The sequence below is a fragment of the Limanda limanda genome, chromosome 19, assembly GCF_963576545.1.
Source record: "Limanda limanda chromosome 19, fLimLim1.1, whole genome shotgun sequence".
NCBI classification, from domain to species: domain Eukaryota; kingdom Metazoa; phylum Chordata; class Actinopteri; order Pleuronectiformes; family Pleuronectidae; genus Limanda; species Limanda limanda.
This window is the reverse complement of record NC_083654.1, coordinates 16,272,388-16,300,183: the sequence shown is the minus strand read 5'-3', so window position 1 is coordinate 16,300,183 and position 27,796 is coordinate 16,272,388. Positions and strand designations below refer to the sequence as shown.

The window sequence follows — 27,796 nt, the reverse complement described above, 5'->3', positions numbered from 1 at the left end:
CAGTAAGTGCAGGTACATGCGTGTACATTACACATATTGTATGCATGCTTTCCCACGTTAACGCGCAGGGGGTCGGGCGTGCTCCACATTCCTCGTCGGGCACAATGCGACATGACATGCGTGCGATCACATGCACATTAATGCACGGTGACTCACCGTCTGTTTGCGTGGTCTCGCCACCAGCCAACCCCCCCAACCCCCCCACAGACACACACTGACTCAGATATTTGTCACATTCATCACACGCATGCAAATGCTCTTTTTCTTTGGAGGTAGAACAGGCCCTCTGGGGATTTTCTCCCTTTTCCTCTTGTTTGTATTTGTGTAATATGGAAATACTGTATATTGAATAAGATGATATACATTTTTCCAGCAGTGGTTTTTGCTATTTATAATACCATCCGCTGTAAAGGTTTAATATCTCCAGAGTACCAGGCTTATGTTGCTTAAATGAGTAGCACCTCTTTATGGCAATACTGGATTTCCATCAACAATGTATTTGTGTGGATATTGTGTGATATGAACTATTTCTCTGTGGATTTCCCAGAAACTTTAGAATATCATAACATATTCTGTCTTTCTTCTGTCTTTCATCAATGAGTCCTGCAGAGAGCTGAAGAGAAAATACTCTGTCGACACTTCAAACCCTCGACAAACTAAACCAACATGGTCTGAATAGCTTGAAGAGATTAGACAGTAATGGTTGGCTGGGGCTCACTGAAAGAAATTATTTTTTTCTATGTCAACTGTAAAATTGATATATTCATGATGTTTGTAGAGCTGAGTTTGTCTGAAGAACAAAATATGTTGAGTTTACTTTAATAATAGAGAAAGAAAAAGCAGGGAAAGTAGAAAGTAGGAGTGGAATCGACTTGAATCAACTATTGAAATTGTTGCTGTTTTCACTTTTCTCTCCATCATCTAATTGATAAACTGCCAGTTGCCTGTTTCAGCTCTAAAGTGTGTGAACCAACTTTTCAATACGCAGACACACATTCAAACACAGACCAGGAGATTTGCCTGTAGTGCAATAATCCAGGACACATATTCCTTTGCACACACAAACCGCAACTACACTGCAACTTTTGTTTTCCCAGTGTGACGGAGAGAACACACAAACAAAAACCTGCAGACTCAAAGGAAAAACGAGACAAAGGGCAGAGGGGAAGAAAAGAAGGAGAGAGGGAGAGAAGAGGAGGAGAGTGAAGGAGAGAAGCAGAAGCAGCAGCAGCCCAGTCGTTTGTTGTTAGAGACAAAGTGCTGTTAAATGATTTATTTGTTCCCTGCATTTACTGTAAGTACAATCCCTCATTAAAGAACAGCAGCAGGCAGAGCGGCCAGCAGACTGCTGGATCTGCAGACAGGCGCTCTCACATGCACAGACACACACACACACAGAGACACACACACACACACACACACCACTTCATGCACAAGCTGACTTGCAGTTTTTGCATTATCAAGCTCACACAATGCACGAACACACACAAACAGCAGGCCCAGAGAGGAAAGTGGTTCAGACGAGACGACTCAAGGCTCTTATATACTACTACGTGTCCGTTTCTCGGAGAGTTCTCAGCAGGGGGCAAAGACTCTTTTTGATTTTTACTTCTCCGTCAGTCTACGTCCGGAAAAAATTCACCGCCAAACCCATAGGTGGCGCAACGGAAGACGAGCTCAGAGAAGCCTACCCCATTTGGGAAGAAGAAGTCCACGTGTCTCTGTTGACATGTTAGCTTGCGTCCCACACACTGAACCATGGCAACTAACAGAACTAAATAAAGTGACACCCAGCGGGTCAAAATGCTGATGTAATCGTTTCTTAGCGCAGCGGTTCCCCAGTCTTGTTTCCGAACTGTGTTGCTGATTCCACAGCTTGAATCTGCTTGAGGCTACATGTAGCTAGAAGCTACACGGACCTAGCTCCCCCCAGCTTCCACACACAGTCAGCAGGGACTCCCGGCACTAACAACTACTATCCAGTGTTTGCTTCTAACCTGACGGTATTATAGAAACAGTGTCATGATAGAAGTGGAATTAAAGTCGTGACGGCGGGTTCTAACCGCAGTTAGCTTGGTGGCTAGCCTAGCCTGCTAGCGCCGTTTTGAAAGCTCGTTATAACCGTATGTGACCGTGCACACATGCCCTCAGTGCTCTAACGAGCCACCGTCAGCCGGACAACTCCGCTGGCTTAACACACACGTCACATTAATCGTAGAATCATAGTTGTGTTTGGGTTTGATGCTACATGGAAGTAAACAGGAAGTAAACAGGAAGTTTGAGGTCCGGAAATACGGAAATGACGTCATACGGAAATGATGTCGTTCGCGGACCAATCACAGCCAAGAGCGGTCCGTCGGGTCTCCAACATAAAGACGGATAGTTAGAAAAATCAGACGTGTACGAAAAGCTGTACGAAGCATTCGGAGAGGGCTTTTCACGACGGATAGGGCGGTCTTATCTGTCCGTAATAGAAGAAACGGAGAGGCATAAATTGGCCTTTAGTCTCACTACATGCTGATTCCCACTGTTTAACATTATGCACGATACATGCTAACAAATGTAAACATGTACAACTTGCACACATGCAGACACACACATACATAAACATGTACAACTTGCACACATGCATACACCCACATACATTACCAGGAGGATAGTAATATATTCTCCTCCCACAACCAATGTACTGCTGGAGAAGTGAATATATTTACTTTTGAAAGCAACACACACTCTCAGTTACACACTTATTGACTCTCTTTCACACACGAATACACGGAGGAGTTCTACGTGTTTACACATCTACACATTCATCTGCTCACGCATATCGAAACGCTTAGTGTTGACCCTGAGCTCAGAACAAGATTTGGACACAAAAATCCCTCAGAAACACGTCGTGTTAATCTCCTTAACGGTCACGATGGATATTTTTTCCGCCCCGAGATTCATTTTGAAATGTGCATCCACGCTCCACGCTGCAGATTTAAACTGCCGCAGATGCAGGATGATCCATCACCCGCCCACACACACACATGTATATGTAAACCAGCAGCAGCAGTGATGGCAAAGCTCTGTCAACAGGTGGAGGAATATCACAGCAGAACCACAAGGCTGCCTTTCAGCAAACTGATGCCAGTGTTTGTGCGTGGGTGTGTTTTGACACATTCATATTGAATGCACTCTCACCCGGGGACATGCACTCAGATTCTGGACGTCCAGGCACCGAGGTGTTAATTAACGCCAACCTCAGCAGTGAAGTCCCAGTTTTCTCATGCAGGCAGCAGGAGAGACGCCTGCGCCTCATCACTCACGGAGGGTTAAATAAATGACTGAGTGACTGGGAAGATTAATGGCAGGCGTATTTCACTCTGACGTTCCCTCTGCAAATAAACAAGCGGAGGGCTGCATGCAGAAAGACCGCAGAGGGGTTGAGGAGGAGGAGGAGGAGGAGGAGGAGGAGGAGGAGGAGGAGGAGGAGGAGGAGGGCGATGGGGGGAGCGGAGTAAGACCTACAGCGAAAAGCAGGGTGGGATGATGAGATGAGGAGGAACAAGCAAGAAGGAGAAACTCTCCCATAAGAGGCTGTTTGTTTCATTAATCTGTTTACACCAGTGTGCAGCTCTTTTACCACGAGGCTGTTGAAGGAGAGCATTGACTCAGAGGTTTCCACTCGGCCTTTTTTTATTATATATATTTCTTTTACACGACGCAAGTATGAAATATGAGCATGAGGCGGCTGACGTACGGCAGCAGACAGGGGGGAACAAGGCACTTTCTTACTTTGGCACAAGTTCACATTGTCTTGTTTACAACATTTTTTCTATAGAGAACAGGGATTAAGGCGTATTTACTCATGCACTCAGTGATGGATATATATTTTACAACGTACAGTAGATGTCTGTAGTGGTGCCAACATGCGAGTGGAGAGGGAGCGAAAAGAAACCGGGAAGATTTACGACGGCTCATAATCGGAGCCGTTATGAGTAAATATCAGCGATGAAAAGCACAGATCACGTTTTATGTGTGACAGATGCGGAGTATCACATCTCAGAGGAAGAGTGTGTGGCCGCGCTCGCAGGAGGATTATTAAATGTGTTGGCTGTCGTTCGGTCATTTTAATCAATTGATCACATTTTGCCATTTTAAGACTTGTTTTCTGACACATTTTCATGCAGTTGTAGTCGTCAGAAATCTGATTTATCTCTGATTTGGACTCGTGGCTCCGCAATAATAACTATTATGCAGCTCTAATATGCGTCAATGACCTTTTCCCTCCTTCACTTTATGTTTTTACTAGGACATAACTGAGTAGAGAAACATTTCTTTCTCTCCAATCAATTACCATATATGTATATATATGTTCTGCTGCTGGAATTGTGTAGGACTGTGTGTCCTTCTGTTCCTATACATCCTTTTTATTGAGTATTTACTTTCAAACGTTTTTTGCCTATTCACCTACTGAGAAAAATGAATGTATAAAATGAATACTATATGTTAATGGTCTATAATTCTTCTCGTTTTCAGGTTTGACTACCAGGAGCTGCTCCACAACTCCACCTTCTGTTTGGTGCCTCGAGGTCGACGCTTGGGCTCCTTCCGTTTCCTGGAGTCACTACAGGTAAATATATGTGAAAATGCACCATCACCCAAGTCTCATTACTCGTATTATCCATCTCTACGTCTGCATTTCTCTGCATCGAACCACCGCATTAACCCTGCATGAGCACTAGTGTTTAGCTTTCTCCAGCTAAGCTCCACGTGCCACGTGCCAACACAACGATCACACAGAAACATTAGCTGCAGCTTTTTCCTCTACACAAACACTGTTAAACTGCACTTTCACAGGAAACAGGCCCAGTCCACCTAGATCCAGTTTATATACAGTTAAATCAGCATGGAAGTGCACAGGATGCAGAATGTTTATATATATATTAGTCTCCTGGTTATCGACACCTTAATGGTCACATCTGTGAGTGTTTTCCCAAGATCATTGTGTAGCGTTGAGTGCAGATCTCGCCATTAAGGCTCTATTTGCTGCGAGTGAGGCCTTTTACACTGAAGCGTTTCCATTAACATGTACGTGGAGCCGCACACCAACGCTGGCATCGTTATTTAGAGTCCATCAGTGAAATGTGCACAAACGACAAAGAGGCTGCCGGCAGCGAAGCGAGAGTTTAACGGTTAAAAGCCGTCGCTCTGTTGTAGTTCTCTCTCCCGACGCCACCCAAGTCGACGGCTCACACCAGAGCAGGAAGCAGTAGTGGCTGTTTTTAGATTCGCAGAAAGCTGCTACAGGGTTCCCTGGCCACACTGCTCTCCAGGGCTTTGTGTGAGTGTGTGTGTGTGTGTGTGTGCATGAATGTTCCGGAAGCATCCACACAAGTGGCAGTCTGCCCCACAGCCGATGTCTGCTGAATGGACGAATCCACACACAACCCACTTGGCCTGGCAGCAGGAATGGAGTGCGGGTCCCTCTCTCTCCTCCTGTCTCCTCCTCTTTGTCCTCTTTTTTCACACTCTCACTCTTTTTCTCCCTGCTTCCACCTCTCTTTTTTTTTTTACTCCATTCAAGACCCTTTGGATCATATATATGTTTTGTTTTTTTGATGCAAGCCAAGCCCACAAAAGAACTGGCAACTCCCAGCGTGGTGGCGAGCCCGGTGCCAGTTTTCCAATATCCGCAGAGACACATTTCCTCTCCTCCTCATACACGTTTGCCCAAATTCTCCCTTTTTCACCTCCCAATATAAACAAACCCCCCTAAAAAAAAACTACATGGCACACAGGCTTCATATGACCCTACCTCCAGGCAGAGGGCGCTTGAAATGTTTTAAACTCACCCTTAGAGTGCCTCATCTCCGGGGAAGAAGACTCAGGCGAGGCCTTGGGCTGCATTTCAAATTTAGAGGCATTGGATTATCACCCCGAGAGTCTGCGCGTGACCTTGTTCTAACCGGTGGCCGACACGGACACATGCAAGCGCACGCACATACAAGCCCCCCCATTAGCTGGAGTGTCCTTCAGCGGGTCTGTTCTCAGATGAAATGCAGGAGCATGGACCGGGGCCGCCTGGAGAACCTTTGATCTCCACCATTTTGCCTGCTGCTGCTCTCTGGTGGTTTAATTAGAAAAAGAAAAAAAAAAAGTAACACCCAGTCACATCAACACCCTAGACCACAAGTCGAAAAAAGAGGAAGAGAGCCGGATGGGATGAGGGGAGTACAGAGAGAAGAAGGGATAGACGTGCAGAGAGGAGAGAGAGACCAAAGGAGGCCTCGGAAAAAAAAAAAGCAAAAAAGTGGAACAACATCAAAAAGCTGTCAGCGAGTGAGGGGAATAAGGCAACATCAAAAAATCAACTTCAATAACGCGTGATGTCTCCACGCACCCAGCGCTTCCTTCTCGCTCTCCTCTCATCCCCCCATCCCTCGCTCCTTCCCCTCGCTTCACCTGCTTCCCTGCATGTGTCCCTCAGTAGCTGCAACCTAATTAGTACACAGAGTCAGCACCTGTCAGCCACATCTGTGTTTGCATGTATCTGAGTGACAGTGTCTGACAAACCCCCCCCCCCGGGAATCCTGGGAAAGGACAGATAGGAGGTGTTGCTCATTCCAGCAACCTATAGGGATCCTACATGTACACACACACACACACACAGACACACACACTCATGTTCACACAGGCACATTGATCATATAACTTGTGATATCACAGAGCCAAGCAGCTGGGACTGAGCTCACACAGATTGTACTGTTTTCCGTGCAGTTGTGGTTTGTTCTGTTGTGTTTAATTGCCAAAGAGAAGCTGAGCTGGAAGGAGCCCAGTCAAATCTGCAGCTGATCAAAGCACCAGAGATGTACATGGGTTTTTTTCCCTCCTCTGTTCTACACACATCAGCTGGTTTATCACCACCAGTGTCTCTGTCAGACTCCCTACATTCTAACATATGTGTGTGTGTGTGTGTGTGTGTTTGTGTGTGTTCAGGCGGCGTGTATCCCCGTGCTGCTGAGTAACGGTTGGGAGCTGCCGTTTTCAGACATCATCCAGTGGAACCAGGCGGTTATAGAGGGAGACGAGAGATTACTGCTGCAGGTAACGCAACTAAACACTGAGACACACACACACACACACACACACACACACACACACACACACACACACACACACACACACACAGCATACACAAGTGCACACTTGTCCAACAAATCCACCTACAGATACAAACACCAACTCAGGGTACTCACTTATTTTTACTTTTAAATATTGCTTTTTAGAAGGAGCCGGTTTGTATAAACTACTTTTCCTAGATTTGATGTCGCCATATAAACCCAGGGTGTAAAGAAAATGTGTGATACAGATAAATCAGCCGATTTTTATTTAAAAAAGGTTTAAAAGATGTGTTATGTCGTTTTGAGGCTTGATGTTTCAGAGTTTAATCATAAACTTAATAATTAAGTCGACTTGTTGTTCCATTTGAGTGGAGACAATTAATTAATTGTTTCTATAACTATAAAATAACTATATAATAACTATAATGAATATAGTTATTACTACCAGCGTCAGCTTCAGGCGCAGTACTCGACACTCGAATGCACCGAATGAAAATCCTCGTAATTCAAACATTACGTCATCAGAGGCGAAGATTCAGGGCAACTACGATTGTGAGGCTTCTTCATGCAATTGGTCCAAAGTCCGAAACCAGGTTAATTGGTTCATCTTGACCCGCACTGAGGCCTCCACCTCTATTGGAGCCACCTCTCACATGACACTTTGTGTGAAGGTCTGGAATAAACAGGGTCAGTGTGAACGTGCCCCTTTATAGACCCACGCAAGCTGTTGCTGACCAGATTTCCCTCTTTACTATTTCTCAAAAGTCAAAACAAGAGACAGATTAGTAACTGAGTTCTTCTGTGAAAGACAAATGAGATTCCTGTTTATTTACAGATCCAAGGCCACTGCAGCCCTATTTACATCCTAGCTCAACAAAGAGGTTCACTGGGTGTGAATGTAATTATGTTCAATGGGAAACATCCACCAGGCGCGGCTACAAAGCTCCACCTGTATCAAACAGCGTGGTTACAGGTCCAGGACCCGTGAGATCAAACACGAGCTCTAATCCAGCTTCAGTTGAAACGCAGCCGTCCTCCGTGTCCGTCTCATCTCACACAGACGCACACAAATAAACACAATGGGCGAGTAAAGCCGGCTCACTCTCACTCTCCATCCCTTATCTCGCTCCCCTCGCTCAAATTACATCATGTCCCCTCTGCATGGACTCGCCTCCATCTCCACCAGCAGCAGACATGAATTGACATTCAGCTAATGAACAGGAGCAGGATGAGAGACCTTGCATTTTCAAATGACGCCAGGAGTGGATTGAACGAGCCGACCTCCTCCGTGGCATTTCTGCAGACCTGCGGGAGCTCCCATATAAAGGCTCCGTTATGCTTCTACGTATCCGTTTCTTGGAGAGGGTTGCACGGAGAGCGGAGAGTCTTTTTGATTTTTACATCTCCGACGACTGTACGTTGAAAACAATTCACCGCCAAACCCATAGGTGGCGCAACGGAAGACGAGCTCAGAGAAGCCTACCCCATTTGGGAAGAAGAAGTCCACGTGTGTCTGTTTATCTCTGTTAGCTTGCGTCCCACACACTGAACCATGGCAACTAACAGAACTAAATAAAGTGACACCCAGCGGGTCAAAATGCTGATGTTATCGTTTCTTAGCGCAGCGGTTCCCCGGTCTTGTTTCCGAACTCTGTTGCTAATTCCACAGCTTAAAGCTCCGTGTAGCTTGAAGCTAGACGGAGCTAGCTTCAAGCTAGCTCCCCTCCCAGCTTCCACACACAGTCAGCAGGGACTCCCGACACTAACTACTACCCAGTGTTTGCTTCTAACCTGACGGTATTATAGAAACAGTGTCATGATAGAAGTGGAATTAAAGTTGTGACGGCGGGTTTTTGCACTGTTACCACCGCAGTTAGCATGGTGGCTAGCCCGCTAGCCTAGCCCGCTAGCGCCGTTTTGAAAGCTCGTTATAACCGTATGTGACCGTGCACACATGCCGTCAGTACGCTAACGAGCCACCGTCAGCCGGACAACTCCGCTGGCTTAACACACACGTCACATTAATCGTAGAATCGTAGTTGTGTTTGGGTTTATTGTCAAGCAGGAAGTTTGAGGTCCGGAAATGACGTCGTAGGGAAATGATGTAGTTCGCGGACCAATCCCAGCCAAGAGCTGTCCGTGGGGTCTCCGAAATAAAGACGGACAGTTAGAAAAATCAGAGGTGTACGAAAAGCTCTCCGAGGCGCTCGAAGAGGGCGTTCCACGACGGATAGGGCGGTCTTATCTATCCGTTTTAGAAAAGACGGACAAGCATAAATTGGCCTTAACATGCACGAGAAATATTCACACAGTCGATGATCTGAGGTTATTGAGAGTGAGGCTTCTGCAGAGGAGTGTGGGTGGGGGGGGGACACGTCAGAGGAACAGAGGACGACTCCGGGGGAAGCCGTTCTTCATATGCACTCCGGGGGGGGGGGGGGGGAAGGATAGGGTAAAAGAGAAAAGGGTGTCGAGTTGAAGTGGTGAAATGCAGATGAAGGGAGGTGTTTGAAGAGAAACCGAGAGGAGGCTGACAGAACAAGGCGAGAATTAAAAAAGCTACAGAGACAGATTTAGTGGCCTGTCGGCTCCTTTTACTCCTGCTCTGCAAATCTGTAAGTGCTCTGCCTGTGGAGACTAAAGAGTTTTTAAAAGGAGTCAGCCGCTCCCGCTTCTCCCTCGGCTCAACGTGACTTTCATCCACTTTGATTGAGCCGCTGAGCTTAACTCTCAAAGTGATGAAATCAATTTACTCGAACCCCCCCCTCCCCCCCCGATAAAGACCTTTCTAATTAAGGTCTAATTATGTGAACAACAGCTCCATGTTAAATTTTTTCGTAGGGGTTGAGATTAAGGCAACCACTCAATTGGATTTATACAGTTTTGATCACGTAAATGCCGTTTCTCCTCGTTTGCTCTTTTCCCATCTATGTTAAGAGACTTTAATCCAAGTAAAAGCTTTTTTTTAAATTTCTTTATTTTCTCATTTCCGTGTCTGATCCCCTCTCTTCCTGTCTCTTCAGGTGCCGTCCACAGTGAGAGCGGTTGGGAACGAGCGGGTCCTGGCTCTCCGGCAGAGGACCCAGATGCTGTGGGAAGCCTACTTCTCCTCCGTGGACAAGATCGTCCTCACCACGCTGGAGGTCAGCTTCCACACACCGAGCGTAGAAAGGCTCGATTCATGTGTCAGAAGATACTGTTCATATAATTCAGCGTCTTCTCTGCATTCAAATAACCAGCGGAGTGTGACAACGAGAAAAATTACTATGACCTGAGAAAAGTAAACATTTTCCTGAGAAGTTAATGGTTTATTCTCTAGTTTAAAGTCCTCCGGGATGTTCATGTTATTAACTATGGTCCCATTTAGATTCAAAAGGCAGTGAATGCATTGAGACATGGATATCATCTGATTAACAGCTAGTATCGTCAAATGGCTGCAGGTCGCAAGTGTAGGGGGAAGCTCCAAATATGGTAACGTCTGGTTTCATAAAACCAAGATGTCGCTGAGGAAAAATGACAAAGGCACTCTGTTCCTTTCTTTCATACAGATATAAAAATATATATTATATTATATATTATCAGCTGGAAACATGCCGGCGCTGTTAGGCACTCGACACAGCTCCTCAAACGCAGGTCTGACATCTTGCTCTTGGGATTGTACATCGTGTATTTCAATAAAGAATTACTGAATATGGTAAAAGACTAAACAACCCACGTTAGCTATCACAGTTTAGAGAGTTTGTTCAAAAGATCTTTTCAGTCCCATGGATTCCTTTCTTCAAACCACTGCCCTCTCGTTAAGTAGTTTACACTTGACCATAGGAGGGAGATGAACCATGCAAGACTCGTCCCTTTATTTGAAACGCTCCGTTCACACGGAGGTCAGAACCCTCAAGTTGATTTAAAACTTGTTCATAAAGACTGAACTCACGGAGGGAAAAACATCTTTGGAATGAGTTTTGCTGCAAAATATAAAGCTGCTTGAAATGCTGAAGTCAAACCTTCACACGCTCCTGCTGCCAAATCTTAGCTTTCATCACCAGAGCCACACTTTCTGTCTGCCCCCCCTCCTCCATACTAAAGGCGATGTCGCTTTTGGCTCCCGAGACCAGAAACCCGATTGGAGCATTTTTACAGCTCTCAGCGTTTCTGCTACCATACAATTCTGCTCAGAAATATGCAGCACTCTTCCCTTTCCAGTGAAAACATCTACAAAATAAAAAAAGCCACCGACATAAACACAGGTTCTCTGTTGAGCACGGAGCCGTAGTTGCTACCTCTCTGCAGTTTACAGGCCGTGTGCTATCATCAGTCCTCAGAGGCTTCACATCTGAGTCAAACCAACCTTCTGTCCCTTATGATTACGGGGGTTGGATCCTGGCCCGCGCTCCAACTTCTCAACTCTTTTAGAACCTCGGCTTTGTGTTGAACTGTGCGTCTGCTGAACATTTTCAAAGCAGCACACTTCCGATCTGCCTCCAGTCTCGGAGAAATCCCCCTAATGTATAGAAATGATATATCATTACATCGCAAATATCAGTCTCAACCTGCCGCTTTCCAACCTCGGTGCTCGGCATCATCAGACGGAGAGAGAAATGTTTTCAGCGCCGCCTCGGAGGTTCAGAAGAAGTTCAGGGCTTTGAAAGAATCATTGTAATTTACAGAGGAGATGGAGAAATGTTTGGATTATTTCTCACAGGTTGAGCGTCCAGCGAAGCTCACACAGAATCCTTCTCCCTTCATTTTCCCCTTTTTTTCTTTCAAGAAATGTGCTTCAGAAGGTATTTGCTGCGGCTGAGAGAAAGTCATATGAAGGTTAACCCCCGGGTTAGATGATGCATGAAAAGAAATAACCTCCTAATATTAGTTTTTTACACACATACACACAGATACACACTGCCAATGTCAATTTTAGCACGTAAAAAAGGCGAAACAACAGACTGAACTCCGGTGAAATCGGAGGAAATCACCCAGCGATTGTTGAGGCTTTGCACTCCTAGGTTTCTAAAGGCAAGTCTGCCAGGCCCCGGTGTATTTGCCGCTGGGAATTTATGCTAGAGATAATAAAGGAGAGGTTCTGGAGGTTGGTGATAAGCTGCTTATATACATACAGCATGCGGAGGGGAACCTCTTTCCATCGGGCGCCAGCTGTGCAGTCAGCCCGAGGTCAGTGAGGCGGAGGAGTGTCTCTGCTGCGTGGACACCTCCTGTTGACGCAGAGCGGGAAGTGCACAGAGCATTAGCTGTAATATGCAAACACAAGTGGGACTTGAATTGCACTGCTGTTTGCTCCTAGACTCTCATCTTCCAGCTTCTGAATACATTTTATCCTCTGTGCTTCTCACATCACCACCGTTTTTCCTCTGTCTCCTCCCAGATCATTAAGGACCGCGTGTTCTCCCACATATCGAGGAATAAGTACATGTGGAACTCGCTGCCGGGGGGGCTGCTCGTCCTGCCCGAGTACTCCACCCACCTCGCTCACTTCCCCTTCTACTACCTGGGATTAGGTAAACATGCACTCGGTGGAAACGAGTCTGCTCGACATACAAATCCTGATTGCACATTAGGACGGTGATGAGATGATTACACGAGAGCTGTTCTAGTAGAGATGAGTAATAGACTTTACCGAGCAAATCACAATCAAATATTTACCCAACTCATTGACTGCATTGGATTAAATTTGGGTTTTAGTTTTGGAATTCTGATAAATACACGATATGAATCCTTTTAAAAGCCGCCACCAGTCAATTTGAATAGACATTTGATGGTAAAAGTTTTTGAGCGCCATCTTACAGGGTCTTTTATTATTTTATGAATGTATTTTACGTTATTTATTATTTGTAAAGCACTTTGTTTCGGGAAGTGCTACATAAATAAAGATATTATTAATATTGTAAATAGCAAATGCACTTGCACCCATCTGAACGCCCAGGTGCATGCTGGTCTTGCGGCGAGGTGTGGGCTGACACATTGTTGCCGTAGTTCTTTCTTGAGGCAGCGGAAAGCGATTGTGCATTAGACCAACAAAGTTCTGCTCTGAGTCACTCAAGTTATTCTCCGGGTGCATTATGTAGATAGTAGTAGTTGTAGAATGTGCCCACACAGGCAGGTGCACGAGCTCCCAGCCTCACAGACGGGCTGCTCTCTCCTGAAGTGAAATCGGTTCCTCGGCAGAGAATCTCTTTCTATTACTACCTTATAATATCAATCCACCGAGGTGCAAGCACACCTGGTATCACAGGGAATGAGAGACGGCACTCTGACTGGTTTATTGCACCCAAAACACACCCATGATTAATTACAACCTTTCTGAACCATGCACCTGGCACAGACACCTTTTTCTCTGCCATTATAATAAAGCAAAAGTAGATTTGGCCACGATTGAATGCACTTTAGACAATGATCTTAGATAAAATAGATCAAAAGGATGAAATTGAGAGAGTTATGGTGAAATTTGGTAAAGTCTGTATGTTGGTTTCAGCAGAATCCTTTGCACCAGAAATGAATAACATATACACAGTGGCTTTTATTGTTTTGATGTACTAATACTTAAATACTTTAATATATTTCTTCTCCCATTGTTTTTTTTTTTCATGACCTCTCTCAGGGATCAGTCCGGGTCACGAGTTCACTGCTGTCATACATGCTGTCTCCCCATTGGTCTCCCAGTCTCAGCCAATCATGAAGCTGCTTCAGGTGGTCTCCAAGTCAAAGTACTGCTCGCAGGTAAATAAGACAAACGCTAGGAGATCGTGAACCATTAACTCAGAGAATAATGTACCCAAAACAAAAAGGTTATTGCTTTTGAACTCTTTTGATTACAGTCATAACACCGGTCTTTGAAATGCGACTCTTTAAACGTTACAACCAACATGTCAGGATGAATGTAAAAGAAACTGAATCGTTGTTACAGACTTGATAGAAATGTCAGTTTTTTTCTTGCCTTGCATTTAAAAAGTGAAAACAAGTCCTGGAGGTTCCTCCGGAGCCACGGCAACAAGTCTGAACAAAGTCTGTGTTGACAGCTGCTGCAGTTATTTGATCTTAAAATGATTACACAGTCTCAATCAGGAAACCTCGATCTTTCAAACAATGTATAATTTGTCGAGGTTGTGTGAAGTTGCAGTCGAGCACAGACGGGAACACACACACACACACACACACAGACACACACACACTCACAGCTCAGCCAACCTTCTGTTTGATTGATGTCAACGGTTATTTCTGATTAATCCGACTCATCTGTGTACGTGTTGTGTTAAATGTTCCCTCCACTACTGCTGCAGATCATCATTCTCTGGAACAGCGAGAAGCCGCCTCCGAGCCGGAGCAAATGGCCTCCCATGCCGGTTCCTCTCACCGTGACAGACGGCAGGAGGAAGGTGAGGCCCGGCGCCGCTCACACCGACGCCCACGCCGACAGTCTGAGTGACAGACTGATAGTTGCTCACTTTGTTTTTGCGTCTGCGATTTCTTCCTCGCCATATCTCCGACTGGTCTTTCTCCCTTGATGTCTATTTCTCTACGTCTCTCTCTCCCTCCTCTCCATCTGACATGTCCACTGATCCATGGGGCGTTTGCTTTTTTTTTACAAATGTCACTCATCCTCCATCTTCTTTTTTCACTATCTGTGTCTTTTCATCCATCTGCTCTCACTCATCTCAGTCGCTCAACGTGATTTACTGCAAAGCGATCGCCCCTCTCGCTCGTCCTCACAATCTCTCCCCGAGCACACGCCAGACAACCCACAGCCTACAGTAGCAGAACTCAGATTTATCACTGTTTTCCTCTCGCAGACCACCAGTCGGTTCCTACCTCACGTTGCCATAGAGACAGAGGCGGTGCTGAGTCTGGACGAGGACACGGTCCTGCTGACCAGCGAGGTACGTGTCGGCGCTCCGCACACACAAACAGAAAAACCAACACTTCTGAGAAAGTTACAACAATACCTGAGTGTTTCACGTGTGCGCTCGCAGGTGAACTTTGCCTTCTTGGTTTGGCGGAGTTTCCCCGAGCGGATCGTGGGCTACCCTCCCAGGAGCCACTTCTGGGACCCCCTGAAGCAAGCCTGGGGCTACACCTCCAAGTGGACCAACGACTACTCCATCGTCCTGACTGGAGCCGCCTTCTACCACAGGTTCAACAACACACAACTTAGAGCTTCTCATTATGGCTTTTTTGTAAATGTGCTTCACGTTAAGTGTAACTGGAGACTTTATAATTCCCTGTACTATGTTTAATTATTTACTTATAAAAAGCTGGGATGCATATACTCTACTCTACAGATACATATATATATACTTTAATCTGTATGTAAAGAAAGCTACAAGCTCAATATTGATAAAGCAACCAAGATAAAAACAGATTGCTTTCCAAAAAGCTTTGCAAGGGACATGACATTCAGAATCAGATATATCGCAAAGTAGATTTTCCAAGTAGAAAAAATGGATGGGAAGAAAAAGTAAAGTAAGAAGCATGTTCTGTAGTCCAAGGAGAAGGATAAACAGGAATCTGAGGTACAACGGTACTATGTGAACATCTATACAATAAAATGAAATATATATAAAACTAAGGTTGTTTTATCCACTTGAAAAGCAACAATCAAACACAAATGAATGTCAGCGATAACTACAAGGCTGCTCTGAGAGTGCATTCCTATCTCACCGTGTTAAAGGAAAAGAAATTCCTCAATCTAATGGGTTCTTCCTCGGGTCCTGACCCACTCGTCCTCAAACGTTAGTAAAAATAGGTTCTGTAGTTTTTCAGTAATCCTGCCGACAAGCAGCCGTGAAAACAGAACGTCCTTGATGGAGGTAATTACGTGCATGTGTCTGTGAGAGGAAAAACAAGGTGAATTACTTTTGAATTACTACAAAATGGTAGGTCCGGTAGTATTTTTTTAACACTCAGTACCAGTATTATCTTGAATGCCCTGTTTCCCCACTTAAACAGAGAAATAACTGCGAGTAGTCAGTTTATATTTAACCTTCCTGTTCCTGAAGTGACAGCACTGCAATAACAACCCGTCTCTTGAAAGCTAAAGGAAGAGGGAACATATGCATTAAAACCACAGGTTAGCTCTGCTCTATAAATATCAAACCCCACCGGTGGTGAAACGGTTAAACTGTCCCAGATACATATCATCAACATACATCACGCTGTCTGCTCTTCCCTGTAGATGTTTCCATGCCTGTGACCATAAAGCTGCTGGTTTCCCCCAACCTCCACCGGAGGAGATCTCTTTATTCTGCGTGATACATCTTTTTTTATTTATGGTGTTCACGAGGTTCGCCTGTTGTTGTCGATTTACTCTTTGAGTGCAAGTGGAAAAGCCTGGAATTATGATAAGACAGTAAATATAGTGAGACCGAGCATCACACTGATGTGAGGAAATAATCCTTTAGGAGAAATAACAGCCTAATGTGTAATGGAGAGAAACCTGGTGGCAGGGTGAGAAAACGGCAGCTGATGAATTTGTCAAACCCTGTTTTTCCTAACACATTCCAGTACTTTGTGTGTAGGTAATGACGAGTCTATGTAAGACCTCTGAACAATCAATGCTCCTGTAGATAAGAAGCCAAAAAGCCCTTTCCAGAGTGAATGCGACAGATAACGTGTTTCGATTTTAGACGTCACCCTTCGACCTCTGGCAGCACTGCACCAATGATAAGGAGACGTAATGTGGGCCTATAATTGACAAGAAGACAACCTTTGACAATGGTGGTGGAAAAAAAACAGTGAGCGCGTCTTTTCTGTTCCGGGGAACGTTCACGTCACCCGGTTTTTCATGTCCTGATAAAACTTTTATTGAATCAGTGCTTGGATTCTCTTTTATCAGATGGTTTTCTTCTGCTGGGAGACAGAAAAATTTTCTAGCGGAGGGTGGTAAACGTTGTTAAAACCGAACGTTACACTGTTCAACAGAGAAGTCTCTTTGTTGTGTTTGATAAAACATCTGTTTGACAAAGAAGGCAGCAAAACTTTATGTGCTACTCTTAATCTAACTTTTACCTCCCTGAAGGAGGTTCGATTTTAACTCCGGGGTTATTGATTTTTTTTGGCAGGATGAAACAAAAACTGTCTCCATTTTATTCACTTTGCTTTATGACAAGTAGTAATTCAGTTTTTGTCTTTTATATTTTTACTATAAGAAATGGACAATCATGTGTGGGATTGTTTGGCCTTGGAGGAGATATGAGCTATACTGAATACCAGTCTATCCATTTCTGACATTTATCATCATTGTGTTGATTTTTGAAAGTAATTTCTGATCATGGGTTTACTCTCATTAAGAATATCTTGCACACAAGTCATATTTACCTGAGTAACACTTGCCCCTGTCCCACAGGTACTACCACCACCTGTTCACCCACTACCTGCCCCAGTCCCTGCGGACGCTGGTGGATCGCACGTCCAACTGTGAGGACATCCTGATGAACTTCCTGGTCTCTGCTGTAACTCACCTGCCACCGATCAAAGTGGCTCAAAGGAAGCAGTACAAAGAGTTGCCAAGCCCACAGGTGGGTAGACCACCTATCTTATTTGCCCAAGTCTGTAAATGGTGTTTTTTGCTCAGATGTCAGGACAGGACTGAGGGTGTCTTTGCCTTTTCTTTCCAGAGTACGAAGACCGTCCCATGGGCCAATCCGGAGCACTTCAACCAGCGGCAGGAGTGCGTCAACGCCTTCGCCAACTGGTTTGGCTACATGCCGCTGGTTCACTCTCAGTTTCGCTTGGACCCCGTGCTCTTCAAAGATCAAGTGTCTGTCCTTCGCAAGAGATACAAAGACCTGGAGAGGGCGTGAAGGTGACAGAAAGAACAGGGGAACATGGGAGGTCTGGGCCAGTGGCCTTTCGGACAGACAATTGGACCGATCACGGGTTTGCAGTCGAGACGTGGAACTCAAGGACTGTCTGGGATGTGGAGAAGACGGCCTGCATCGTGGACAATCATCAGGCAGACCCAGGTGGACTGTCCTGGAGTATATACGTTAGAAGTGATGGGCCTATAAAGTTTGAAAGAAGAATCAAAAAATGATTCTCTCCTATTCTGTGAGTCTGGTAGAACCACAAAGGAAGAAACCCAGGGGCCTTGAGAGAGTCCCAGTGCCGGGACCTCACACTGAGACAGGACAATCTCTACTGGACAGAAAACACGAGTGAACACTCCTCAGTGCTATGGCTGTGAAAATAAGAAGGAAAAACATATCTCATGCCAGAAGTACCCACTATGGGACTGGTACTGGTGCCATGCACTCCGGCTATCAATTTGTCTCTCAACGTTATTGTGCGGGGACTGTTGCCAAGGAAACTGATCATTTCACGTCAAAACGTTAACTGTAAAACCAATAAAATGGTTTGTAAATGCAAACTCTGGCAAGGTGCCTGAGATGGTTTAAAGTTTGTTCTTTCCTCCCTTGACGCACGGCCTCCATTAACATAAGTGGAGGACATGCATACATTCAGTGGAGATGATGGAAACAGCTTCATGATACATTTAAAGACTGTTACAGGTTTTTACAGAAAGAAAATAAAGGAGTTAGCCACGTTCATATCCGATGATTCCACATTTACCAGAAAGAAGACAAGAAATTATCTTAACCTTATCTTATTTTTATGAAAGTGTTCTGGTTTCTTTGGCCAGGTTGGGGTTAGAATTCAATTTCTTGAAAAATGTATAAACCCAGAAATCAGAATAGGTAAAAACTGTGACTGTATTTACTGTAATTAAGAAATCATAACAGTTCCATCCATTATATATTTCTCAATTAATTAATTAAATCTCGCTCCATCTAAAAGAATCTCCATCACCAGGCTTTTTTGCAAATTAAGTTTCTGCACTACTACTTTATCTTTCCAAAGTTCCTTGAAAATTAACCTCAGCCCAGGTTCATATTGTTTAAACACATTTCCCACTTGATTGGTATACTGAATTTACAGCATGAAGAATCCTTTCGCTTTCAGTTGAAATCCTGGCAGTTTTTCTTGGCCGTTTCAATTCAGCAGTGTTTCTGGGCGGAATGAATGAGTCCAAGCACAATTGCATCGATTAAAAAGCACTCAGCTTCGAGTCTGCTGTGTATTTGCGATGCCAGGAGGTAATGTAGGAGCTGCTGGTGTGTTAAGAAGGATGAATACAAAGGGTCAGGGTCAGTCTATGCATCATTATGTGTAGGTGGATATGCTTGATGTGCTTATACATTATCTCAGTCGTGATGAACAACACCGCACATTCCCACATCGGCCCTCCGGGTTGGAACTGCACACGTCGTAGTTATGCCCATTGCATGTTTAAAAACAGGGCTTTTAAAGTATATGTTGAGAAACTTTGTTTTATTACAAAAAAGAAAACGGAAAAGACCCAGTATGTAGCTTTTGTCCCACAGTTTACAAAAATAAATTCACAAACAAGAAAAGTCTCAGAACCCTCAGGGTAAACAGGTGTGCTGCCTAAACTCTCAAGAAGCTAATCTCATTAACCACACACACACACACAAATACACAGACAGACACACACTCAGACTTATGTACAAAGCACCTGAGATACATAGCTGCCAAGGGGCTAATTTGAATTCTGAACCCATAGTGTTTTTACAAGCGGCAGAGTATAATAAGGGCGATTGTTCATATTGTAAACAGAGTCATCACATCAGCATCTGGGCTTTCTGCACAAATTACCTGCAGTGAATTCAAGTCTGTCTGGTGTCAAGTCACAACCTGGGGGCTCAACACCGCTAATATGGTGTTTTAACAAAAGTTTGTATTCTCCTGTTTTTACCTGAGGCGACACAGGTATCAACTCATGATTTAAATATTGTATAAACAAGGGAACTGTTACTTATTGGAATAAACACAGTGACAAAATAACTGCTAGCAATCACAACAAAGGTTGTCAGTCGCTTTGTACAAAAACAAGAAGAACAGTTCATTGAGTAGTAGTGTGTCAGGTTGAAACGAGCTTCTCCTCTTTTAGCTCAAGCCCCATTCTATGTCAGTTCAATGTTCACCAGCAGAGTTTCAACATCACAAAAGATGTCGCATGAAGTTGTGAGGCATCTGTACCGACGTGCCAACACAAAGGAAGTGCACCCAAGTGGAAAGTTCAATATCCAAAATCCAACAGAAATTCCCATGTTTCACGTGGTGTTGTCCGTCGAGCAGTCTGTGCTGCTGTGGAGGAGTTTGTCTCTTTAAAGAAGCCAGCGGATCGGATGAGGTCATTTCCTGTGCGTCAGCATGGCGTTGACGTCCCACAGCAGGTTCCTCATCTGATCCATCAGAACCTTCATCTCGTGGTTCTTCTGACGCACTTTCTGCAGGTGAAAGGAAGTGTGTGAGACATTCACTGTCATTCTGATTTGTTGAGTCAATTAAATCTGATGCTGGAGGAGTTGGGGAGTGAAAATGAAAATGCAGCTGCGCTTCACTCACTGGCTTGGGACTGATATCGTGAGTAAAACAATCAAGCTCACGAGCCTCAAGTTAAACGTTACTCTGTTTGCTCCTGGGGGCCTGGTAGTGATTTCCTACATTGCCTGAAACCATCATCCCTCAATATTGAGTCTAATATGTGTAAAAACAAGATAAAAAGAAAAGCAACCCCCTGACTTGGAAAATGTACCTAAACTCCAAATGATGTGGAATACATTTGTTTTATTTGTCTTATAGCATCAAGCAACCACTTTGGCCTGTATCAGCACTGCCACCTAGAGGCACTTATTTTGTTTTGAATAATTAATCTTGTGCAGACTGTAAATAAAAGTGTGTATATATAAGGTCTTACATAGGTCAGTACAGCTAAGTATTGCAGTTTCTATTCTTATACTATTATACAATTTTAATTATAAGGAATTTAATAACAATAACAAGAAGGAGGTGCTATGTAATCAAACGACAGTATGGAGGGTGGGAAAATACCTTTGCTCACCTTACTAACATTCTGCAACATCAATGATATATTGATATATGAAATACACTAATAAACTCTTCTAATTTCTACTTTAGACGAAGTGAAATCAGACACAAACCTCTAGAACTTGTTTTCTCTCCTGGTTGACAACAGTACCGCACGGCTCCACTCTGACAGTAACCAGCTCATCTCCAACGTACGGCACAAGCTGAAGACACAGGATACATATAAACAAGTTTTAAATGGCTGCTCTTAAGTATATATTCAATAGAGCGTAAATAAAAAGGACAGAAAAAGTCAAAGCCTCCTGTACAGCGTTCAAGTCTATGATATATTCCCAAAAAGCTAAATATCTCAGAATAATACATATCAAACTGCTCAGTAGAAATCGAGGGCTTCTTCCTAACCTCTGCTGGCCCCTCCTGCAGGTCAGAGGTCATCTCCACGCAGCGTTCATACAGGAGCCGGAGCTTTCGGAAGAGCAGGGCCAGCTGCCGGAGGTGTTCCTGCAACTTCCCAAAGCGATCCTGGTACATGGCCTGACTCTGAGTCACACCGTTAGGGAGCTACAGCAAAAACACAACGTCACTCATCAGTCAAAGCACCTGAAAACTAGTTGGACCGTTTTAAGCTATGGAGTCAGTACATGTTTACTCAAAATTTCTTTACAGACACAGTCCAGCATCTTTTATAAATTAATATACATATTAACAGCTAGCTGACAGTCTTAGACGAATGACAACATCCATTACTTGCGTGGCTCGTGTGATCTGGAAGATCTCCATGGTGCGGGTCACAATATCCTGGACGGTCTCCTGTCCGATCCGACAGAGGAACACCGGGGAGATCTCTCTCAGGGCTCCCTGGGGGGGCATGGGCTGTTGCCCCTGGGCCGAGGCAGCGCCGGGCGGCAGGTGGGGCTGCTGCTGCTGGGGGGGCATCCCCCCCATCGCCGGCTTCTGAGGTAAGGAAGCTGCCATCTCTGCACAAACCTGTCGGGGGTGTAATAGAGATAAGTACAGAGAAGTTTCCACTTTACTTAAGTGAAAGTATGATTATTATACTGTCAAAATGTGCCTTTACAAGAAAATGCCCAGCATTAAAAATGTTGTTAAAATGTGTAACTATAATCAGCAAGTATCAAAAGTGAATGTTTCTGATGCCACAGGTGTTTTTAATTATTATACTTATGTGTGTGTCATCATGCATCAGATAGATCATCAATCAGTAATGTGTAAGGGCCAGTAGATTATTGATTATTATATGAAGGACTACAAAAGGGAGTAATATACGTATTATAGCCTCAGTGGTTGTTTAAATCAGACAATACTCATCATAAGTATCCCCTGAGACTAAGAAGTGGCAGCTTAACCATACAGAATAAATCTAAAGTATTTAAACCACTGAAGAGAGAAACAGAAGATCCTCACATCTGGAACCAATACATGTTTCCAAATGATTTATAATAGTTGTAGCTCTACTTGTATTAAACGCTGTGTAGTTTAATTTACAACATATGATCATATATTGAACGATTATCATTTATTTACACGTGAAACCCTGATCTGTAGAGTAACTAGGAGCGAAATGTAAACAGGAAGAGACATAAAGAAATACAACTGCAGTACAAATACCTCGAACTTGTAAAGTACAATTCCACCACTGTTAGTATTAAGTTTGAAAGAGCCTCGCTTCACGCTGCTCGTTTCATTCTCAAGATGCTACAGAGATCAACACACATGACTGGGAGAGGGAAGCTAAGCGATGTAGCTAAACATGCTAGGCTAAACAATGGGAAACCGTGCAGAGAGCAAGCTAGTTAGCTGTCTAGCTAGCTCCATAGCTAGCCAGCTAACTAGCCTACCTAACCAGCTGCAGTCGAGTGAATGGAAAGCCTCTCACCTGGTTCAGCAGCGGCTTCTGTCTGGATTATGTCTGAATATCACAAGTTCTCTGATCCGTCAGCGGAGAAACATGGATGTTTGTTCGTCTAATATTTGAAATGCAACATAATAAAACCTCCCCATTGATTTCAGCGCTTTGCCGCTTCGATGACGTCACTTCCGGGTAGAGGAGGACACTCTTTTCACCACGAGATGGAGACAAAACAAAATTAAATTAAATACACTTGAATACAATAAAATGCAATACAAGTAAATTAAATTAAACAAACCTTTATTATAACCACAATGGGGATATTTCAAAAGTCAAAAATAGATATCTGTAAGTAATAATAAGGAACATGCAATACTTAGGTGTAAGGCTAATCATTCTTTTAGTGTAAGGAAATATAAAAACTATAGTAAATTTGAATGGAATAAAAACTATTAATACAGTGTAAGAACTTTGTATAATGTGAGAATATGTTCTGTGAATGGAAGAATGAATATTGCACAGTTAAGAGTTAAACCAGAGTTTTAGTGGTGTCTATACTGGGTGTGTGTATTTCTACTGGGAGTTGTACAGTCTCACTGCTTCAGTAAGGAACGACCTACGATACCGCTCCTTTAGACACTTCAGAGTAGATCTGTCTGTTTCACCCTGATCCCAAGTTTGGTGGACAACGGTTGTCTAATTTTTGCGTTACCCTGCCTACCAAACAGGAAACCCTGGCAGAGGTAGCGATCCATGACCGGTAAAGGTCAAGCTTTCAATATTTTACATAACCAAAAATACAGAAAACCTACTGGTAAGTACTCAGAGAAATGGCATCGGTCAGAATTTTACTGTTCAGTGTTAGTTTGATAATTGTTGCTGATGCACTATGTACAATATGAGCAGTATTTATGAGTGAACAAGTGCTTCCATTTTCTGCTGCGTTGTACTTTTACTCCAGTATATTAACCTAACAGCTCCAGCAGCACTTTGCAGGCTAGACTGTTAATAATTGTTCAAATCAAACTGGCAAACATGTTTTTCTTGAAGTAGGCAAGTGGGTCTAGTTTTATCTTATACAAGGTACAAAGGAGCAGGAAATGGAAGCACTTATTCAAAGTACAACTACTTCCAAAACTAAGTGGAAAAAACATACATAAATATTCCTACAACATATCTGTCATTGAGATTGATGTAGCTTTTTTACCAATACTCAGTACTGTAAATATTACTATAACATTATCATACAGCAGTAGACAAATGTTATATGAAAGTCATATCATAGGAGAGAAACCTGTTTACCATCCTTCCTGTGCCGGACCAATGAGGTCCAGTTATGGTGAATTACAAGTAATTCACGTTCTGACCTCCTTTCTTTCTTTCTTTCTTTCTCTATTTGTTGAAACACTTGACGCAATCCACGGTTTACATGAGATTTTGAAGTGGCAAGGAAGCACGTTTTTTGTTTTTCATGTGCAGTGGTTTAGTGTTGACAGGGCCTTGGTTGACCTTAAAGCTACCACTTACACTTTGGTATCAGCATTTGATAAAAGCTAAGATGTAAAGTGATGACAGGCATCATTTGTTGGTGTCCAAGTAAAAATAAATCTAATTATATACTTCAATGTCAGCCAATAATTTGAAAGGGTGAGTACACTAAGTCTGTTGTATCCTGTTTTAACGCTGAACCAATGTTTTTATTCTGCTTCCTTGTTATGTTTGTGTATAAACTGTTTTCATAAATTATTGTACAGCTTCAGTTTTATTGCAACTCAGAGGTCACAGCACCACACTGATGATAATTAACAGCAGGATCAGCATCAGGTGGAGCAAGTATCTCCAGCCAAGGTGGAGACAGATCAACCAACTAACCAACCAACCAACTGTGACCAACCAACCAATCATTCTATCTTCCATTCTTACAGCTATTGGTTGAATTGTGATGGAATTGTCCACTGACTGTCATTCACGGTTCATGTGATTGACATTCTGAGCACCAAATAAAACGTATAAAGACCAATCTTTCTTCAGGGGCCACTGTCACATTTGTTTTGGTTAAATTCAAAGTACCTGCCAAGCAATGAAACATTTCCAAGGTAATCAGTTACTTAAGAGATGTCAAACAAAAGGAAGGAGAAAGCAGGGAGTTGCAAGGTTTAATGTTTGCTTAACAAGCTCAGGTGTTGATGGTGGACGTCGAAAAAATACCGTGTCACGGCAGTGTCCAGTGGCACTGACGACACAGAGCTCCGGGTTATCTGAGTGAGATATTAAAACCTCTGACACCAGGAAATATTCAGCACCGAAATAACACATCTGATAAAGCACCACAAAGGGTTTTGTGTGATCTCACCTCCACAGCAGCGAGCCAACAGGTTACAGGAACCAGTGTGGTTCCACTTGTCAGATAAAAGTGAGAGGACGTTGATAAGTCTGATGTAGTTATAGATTAAGTTATATATTATTAATTATGTCGATAGCATATCTATACATATTTTTTTCTTTAATCCTCTGCTTTGCAGTGGTTTTAAGTATTTGAAGCCGTTCTGTCACCTTCTTATCTCTGTCGTCTTATAACGTAATAAAATCAATACGAGACGTATCATGTGTTTGGTTTTGTCTAAAAATAGATCAGACGAGTTTTATGAGAAGATAAATTGGATCCAATAAACCTGGTGACGCATACGTGGCATATTTCTTTCATGGGGAAACCCTCCCACGCTTAAAAATAATGGTTTTCTGCAGAGTCATACCAACGTGTTACACTGTCACATCATTGGAATGTTTTGGAGAAAATTATAAGATGCTTGTTTTACCTCATGTATTTGTATTTAATATCAAAAACTAAACATCACAGGGGCCCGCTCCTCTAGCTGCAGGTCAACAGGCAAGGGGAAACCAAACACATTTTCATAACAAACATGTTTAGCGGGGTGGGAAAATATATAAAAGTAAGTAAAAAAGTTAAGATAGAGTTTCCAGGAAGTTTCTTTTACATTGCAAGGTAGGGGGAATTACCTCATCCGGTCTTTCCTTGATTTTCTAACTGAGCTGCAACATCAAAATGCTCTGAATGAAAAGAGGCTTATATTAAAAAAATCTGGGATTTCAGGCTGTGAAAACAAGAAAATACAAATGATCTGTATTAAAAGTAGCATAATACATTATGTTCGCCATTGAAAATACGTGTAATTCACTCTCCTTTTAGCTCCGTTTTGGGCTCCACCACCTCCAGCTGCTACTTTCTCCACTGTGGCCTCCTGAGTAATCCAATCTCAGGAATTCGTTGAGGAGTTGGTTAATAATGGTTAATTATAAGATTAATTATTAGAGACAGCATCATTTTAAGTAGTCATGTGATTCAAACATAGCCCCAGGATGTTGTTTGCTCCTTTGGACATTGGACTTTTCTCTGCTTTTCTATTTATACTTTGTCACAGAAAGAAACGTAGTGAGTTATGTAAGACATATTTATGTATAATGTAATATAATGTTATACATATTTCAGCAGGACAGCCAGAAAAGTAAACATGCGTCCTGAACACCCAGTTCTCTTGACATTCATTTGAATAATCAGGGATAAAATGTAGTAATATAATATATCCTGTGACATGGTCCCAGTGTATAATGTGGTACATTCCCTGATATATAAATCATCCATTAATATTACAGACTCTGCTTTAGAGTTGGCACAAGGTAAAATGAAAGTGCAGAGAAAACAAAGCAGAGAGACTTTATCTGCACCCACTTTGTTAATTCTGATTACAAGGCTGCTTTTAAGCATTAATAACACAGGGTGTGTTTCAGTGTACACACCAGTAGTTTTCTCCTGCTCACCACTTCCTGCCGTTTAACAGTTATCAGCATCAGTGTGATGGGGAGCTGGTATAAAAGGACAGACGGGGAGGTGGGGACGGCCATAGCGTACCGAGGAAACATCTGAGACCAAGATGAAGACGTCAGGGATACTTGTCCTCTGTGTCTTATTGGCCTTCACGTTCCTGAGCAGAATTGAGGTAAGACAAATTGAACCCAGTGGGATAAGTGACCTGAGTTTAAGTTCACATTCAGAAAACTGGGATGAAGAAATTGATGGTGAAGCAGGTCATCACTTTGATTAGTGGACACTGGTTTGAACGGCTGGATTCTTCTGGATTTTTTTGTATTTCAAGTGTGGACACATTCAGATTATAGTCAAGGATTAACGGAGGTAATAAGAAAAACTTTAACAAAGAAGTAACTCATTAATAATAACTATACGCATAGATTAAATTGTTCTGTTGAAACTGGGAAGTAATTGTTAAAATGGAAAACAGTAGCCACCAAAAGGCCTGTGTGTAATCTCAGATCACACAAGCTTTCTCAGCCATGTGCAAATTTGAATTTAATCTCTTTCACACTGACTGAAGCAATGAGGAAGTATCACACCTCAACTGAAGATAAGCTATCGACTTTGTAATTTTGTAAATCTTTACATGTGTGTTGTTTAATAGGTTTTAGTGATAGAGAAAAAAATATCAACCACAGGCCCACATCAGCCACGTCATTATGCAAAGTATGGTAAATGTATTTTATACCTCCTTTGTTCAGCAGGTGCTTGACCTTTGTGTGTTGTGGCTGCAGAGATTCAGAGTTCTGCAGGAAGGTTTTTATCTCGATTCAAAGTTTGATACCGACAAGGAAGGACTGGTGTTATGTCAAGATGAGAGCAGAGAGTGGAAAGAAAAAAATAGCCCTGTAGATATATGATTTATTCTTCCATATGGGTTATATATACATGTTTTTTTAAGTACCATATTGTTGTTATATTCTAAGATGTAATGTTGTGATACTGCTAGTTGTAGATATACCGCATTTTATTTGTCCAGGTTTGGAAATGTTTGTGATTTTTGCTGCATCA

General features: G+C 43.1%; 2 protein-coding genes across 4 annotated transcripts in view; one reads left to right on the top strand and one right to left on the bottom strand.

Annotated features, from left to right (window-relative positions):
* Positions 1–18,483, top strand: part of ext1c (exostoses (multiple) 1c) — an 80,419-nt gene extending 61,936 nt beyond the window's left edge. For all 3 annotated transcript variants that reach the window (XM_061092866.1, XM_061092868.1, XM_061092867.1), the window contains 10 exons: positions 4,525–4,618; positions 6,985–7,092; positions 10,133–10,252; positions 12,487–12,619; positions 13,720–13,838; positions 14,399–14,494; positions 14,909–14,995; positions 15,089–15,249; positions 17,461–17,632; positions 17,732–18,483. In XM_061092866.1, coding sequence (XP_060948849.1) covers positions 4,525–4,618; positions 6,985–7,092; positions 10,133–10,252; positions 12,487–12,619; positions 13,720–13,838; positions 14,399–14,494; positions 14,909–14,995; positions 15,089–15,249; positions 17,461–17,632; positions 17,732–17,917 — 1,276 coding nt within the window. In that variant the 3' untranslated portion in view covers positions 17,918–18,483. The remainder of the gene's footprint in view (positions 1–4,524; positions 4,619–6,984; positions 7,093–10,132; positions 10,253–12,486; positions 12,620–13,719; positions 13,839–14,398; positions 14,495–14,908; positions 14,996–15,088; positions 15,250–17,460; positions 17,633–17,731) is intronic.
* Positions 18,484–19,476: 993 nt separating this feature from the next.
* On the bottom strand, positions 19,477–23,078 carry zgc:114119 (Mediator of RNA polymerase II transcription subunit 30-like). The gene is made up of 5 exons (XM_061092888.1): positions 22,924–23,078; positions 21,774–22,013; positions 21,429–21,587; positions 21,140–21,229; positions 19,477–20,425 (listed from the first exon to the last, which is right to left on the bottom strand). The coding sequence occupies exons 2-5, from the start codon at positions 21,999–22,001 to the stop codon at positions 20,330–20,332; spliced, it is 573 nt and encodes a 190-aa protein (XP_060948871.1). The 5' UTR covers positions 22,002–22,013; positions 22,924–23,078; the 3' UTR covers positions 19,477–20,329.
* Between the last annotated feature and the right edge of the window lie 4,718 nt (positions 23,079–27,796).

What these genes read in the sequence shown, in the direction of transcription:
- zgc:114119 (XM_061092888.1), bottom strand. Translation starts at nt 22,001, where the DNA reads ATGGCAGCTTCCTTACCTCAGAAGCCGGCGATGGGGGGGATGCCCCCC. An exon ending in AGATCACACGAGCCACGCAA is followed by an intron (nt 21,588 to 21,773) that starts GTAATGGATGTT and finishes TTTTTGCTGTAG; the next exon opens with CTCCCTAACGGTGTGACTCA. An exon ending in AGAGAAAACAAGTTCTAGAG is followed by an intron (nt 20,426 to 21,139) that starts GTTTGTGTCTGA and finishes TTTCACCTGCAG; the next exon opens with AAAGTGCGTCAGAAGAACCA.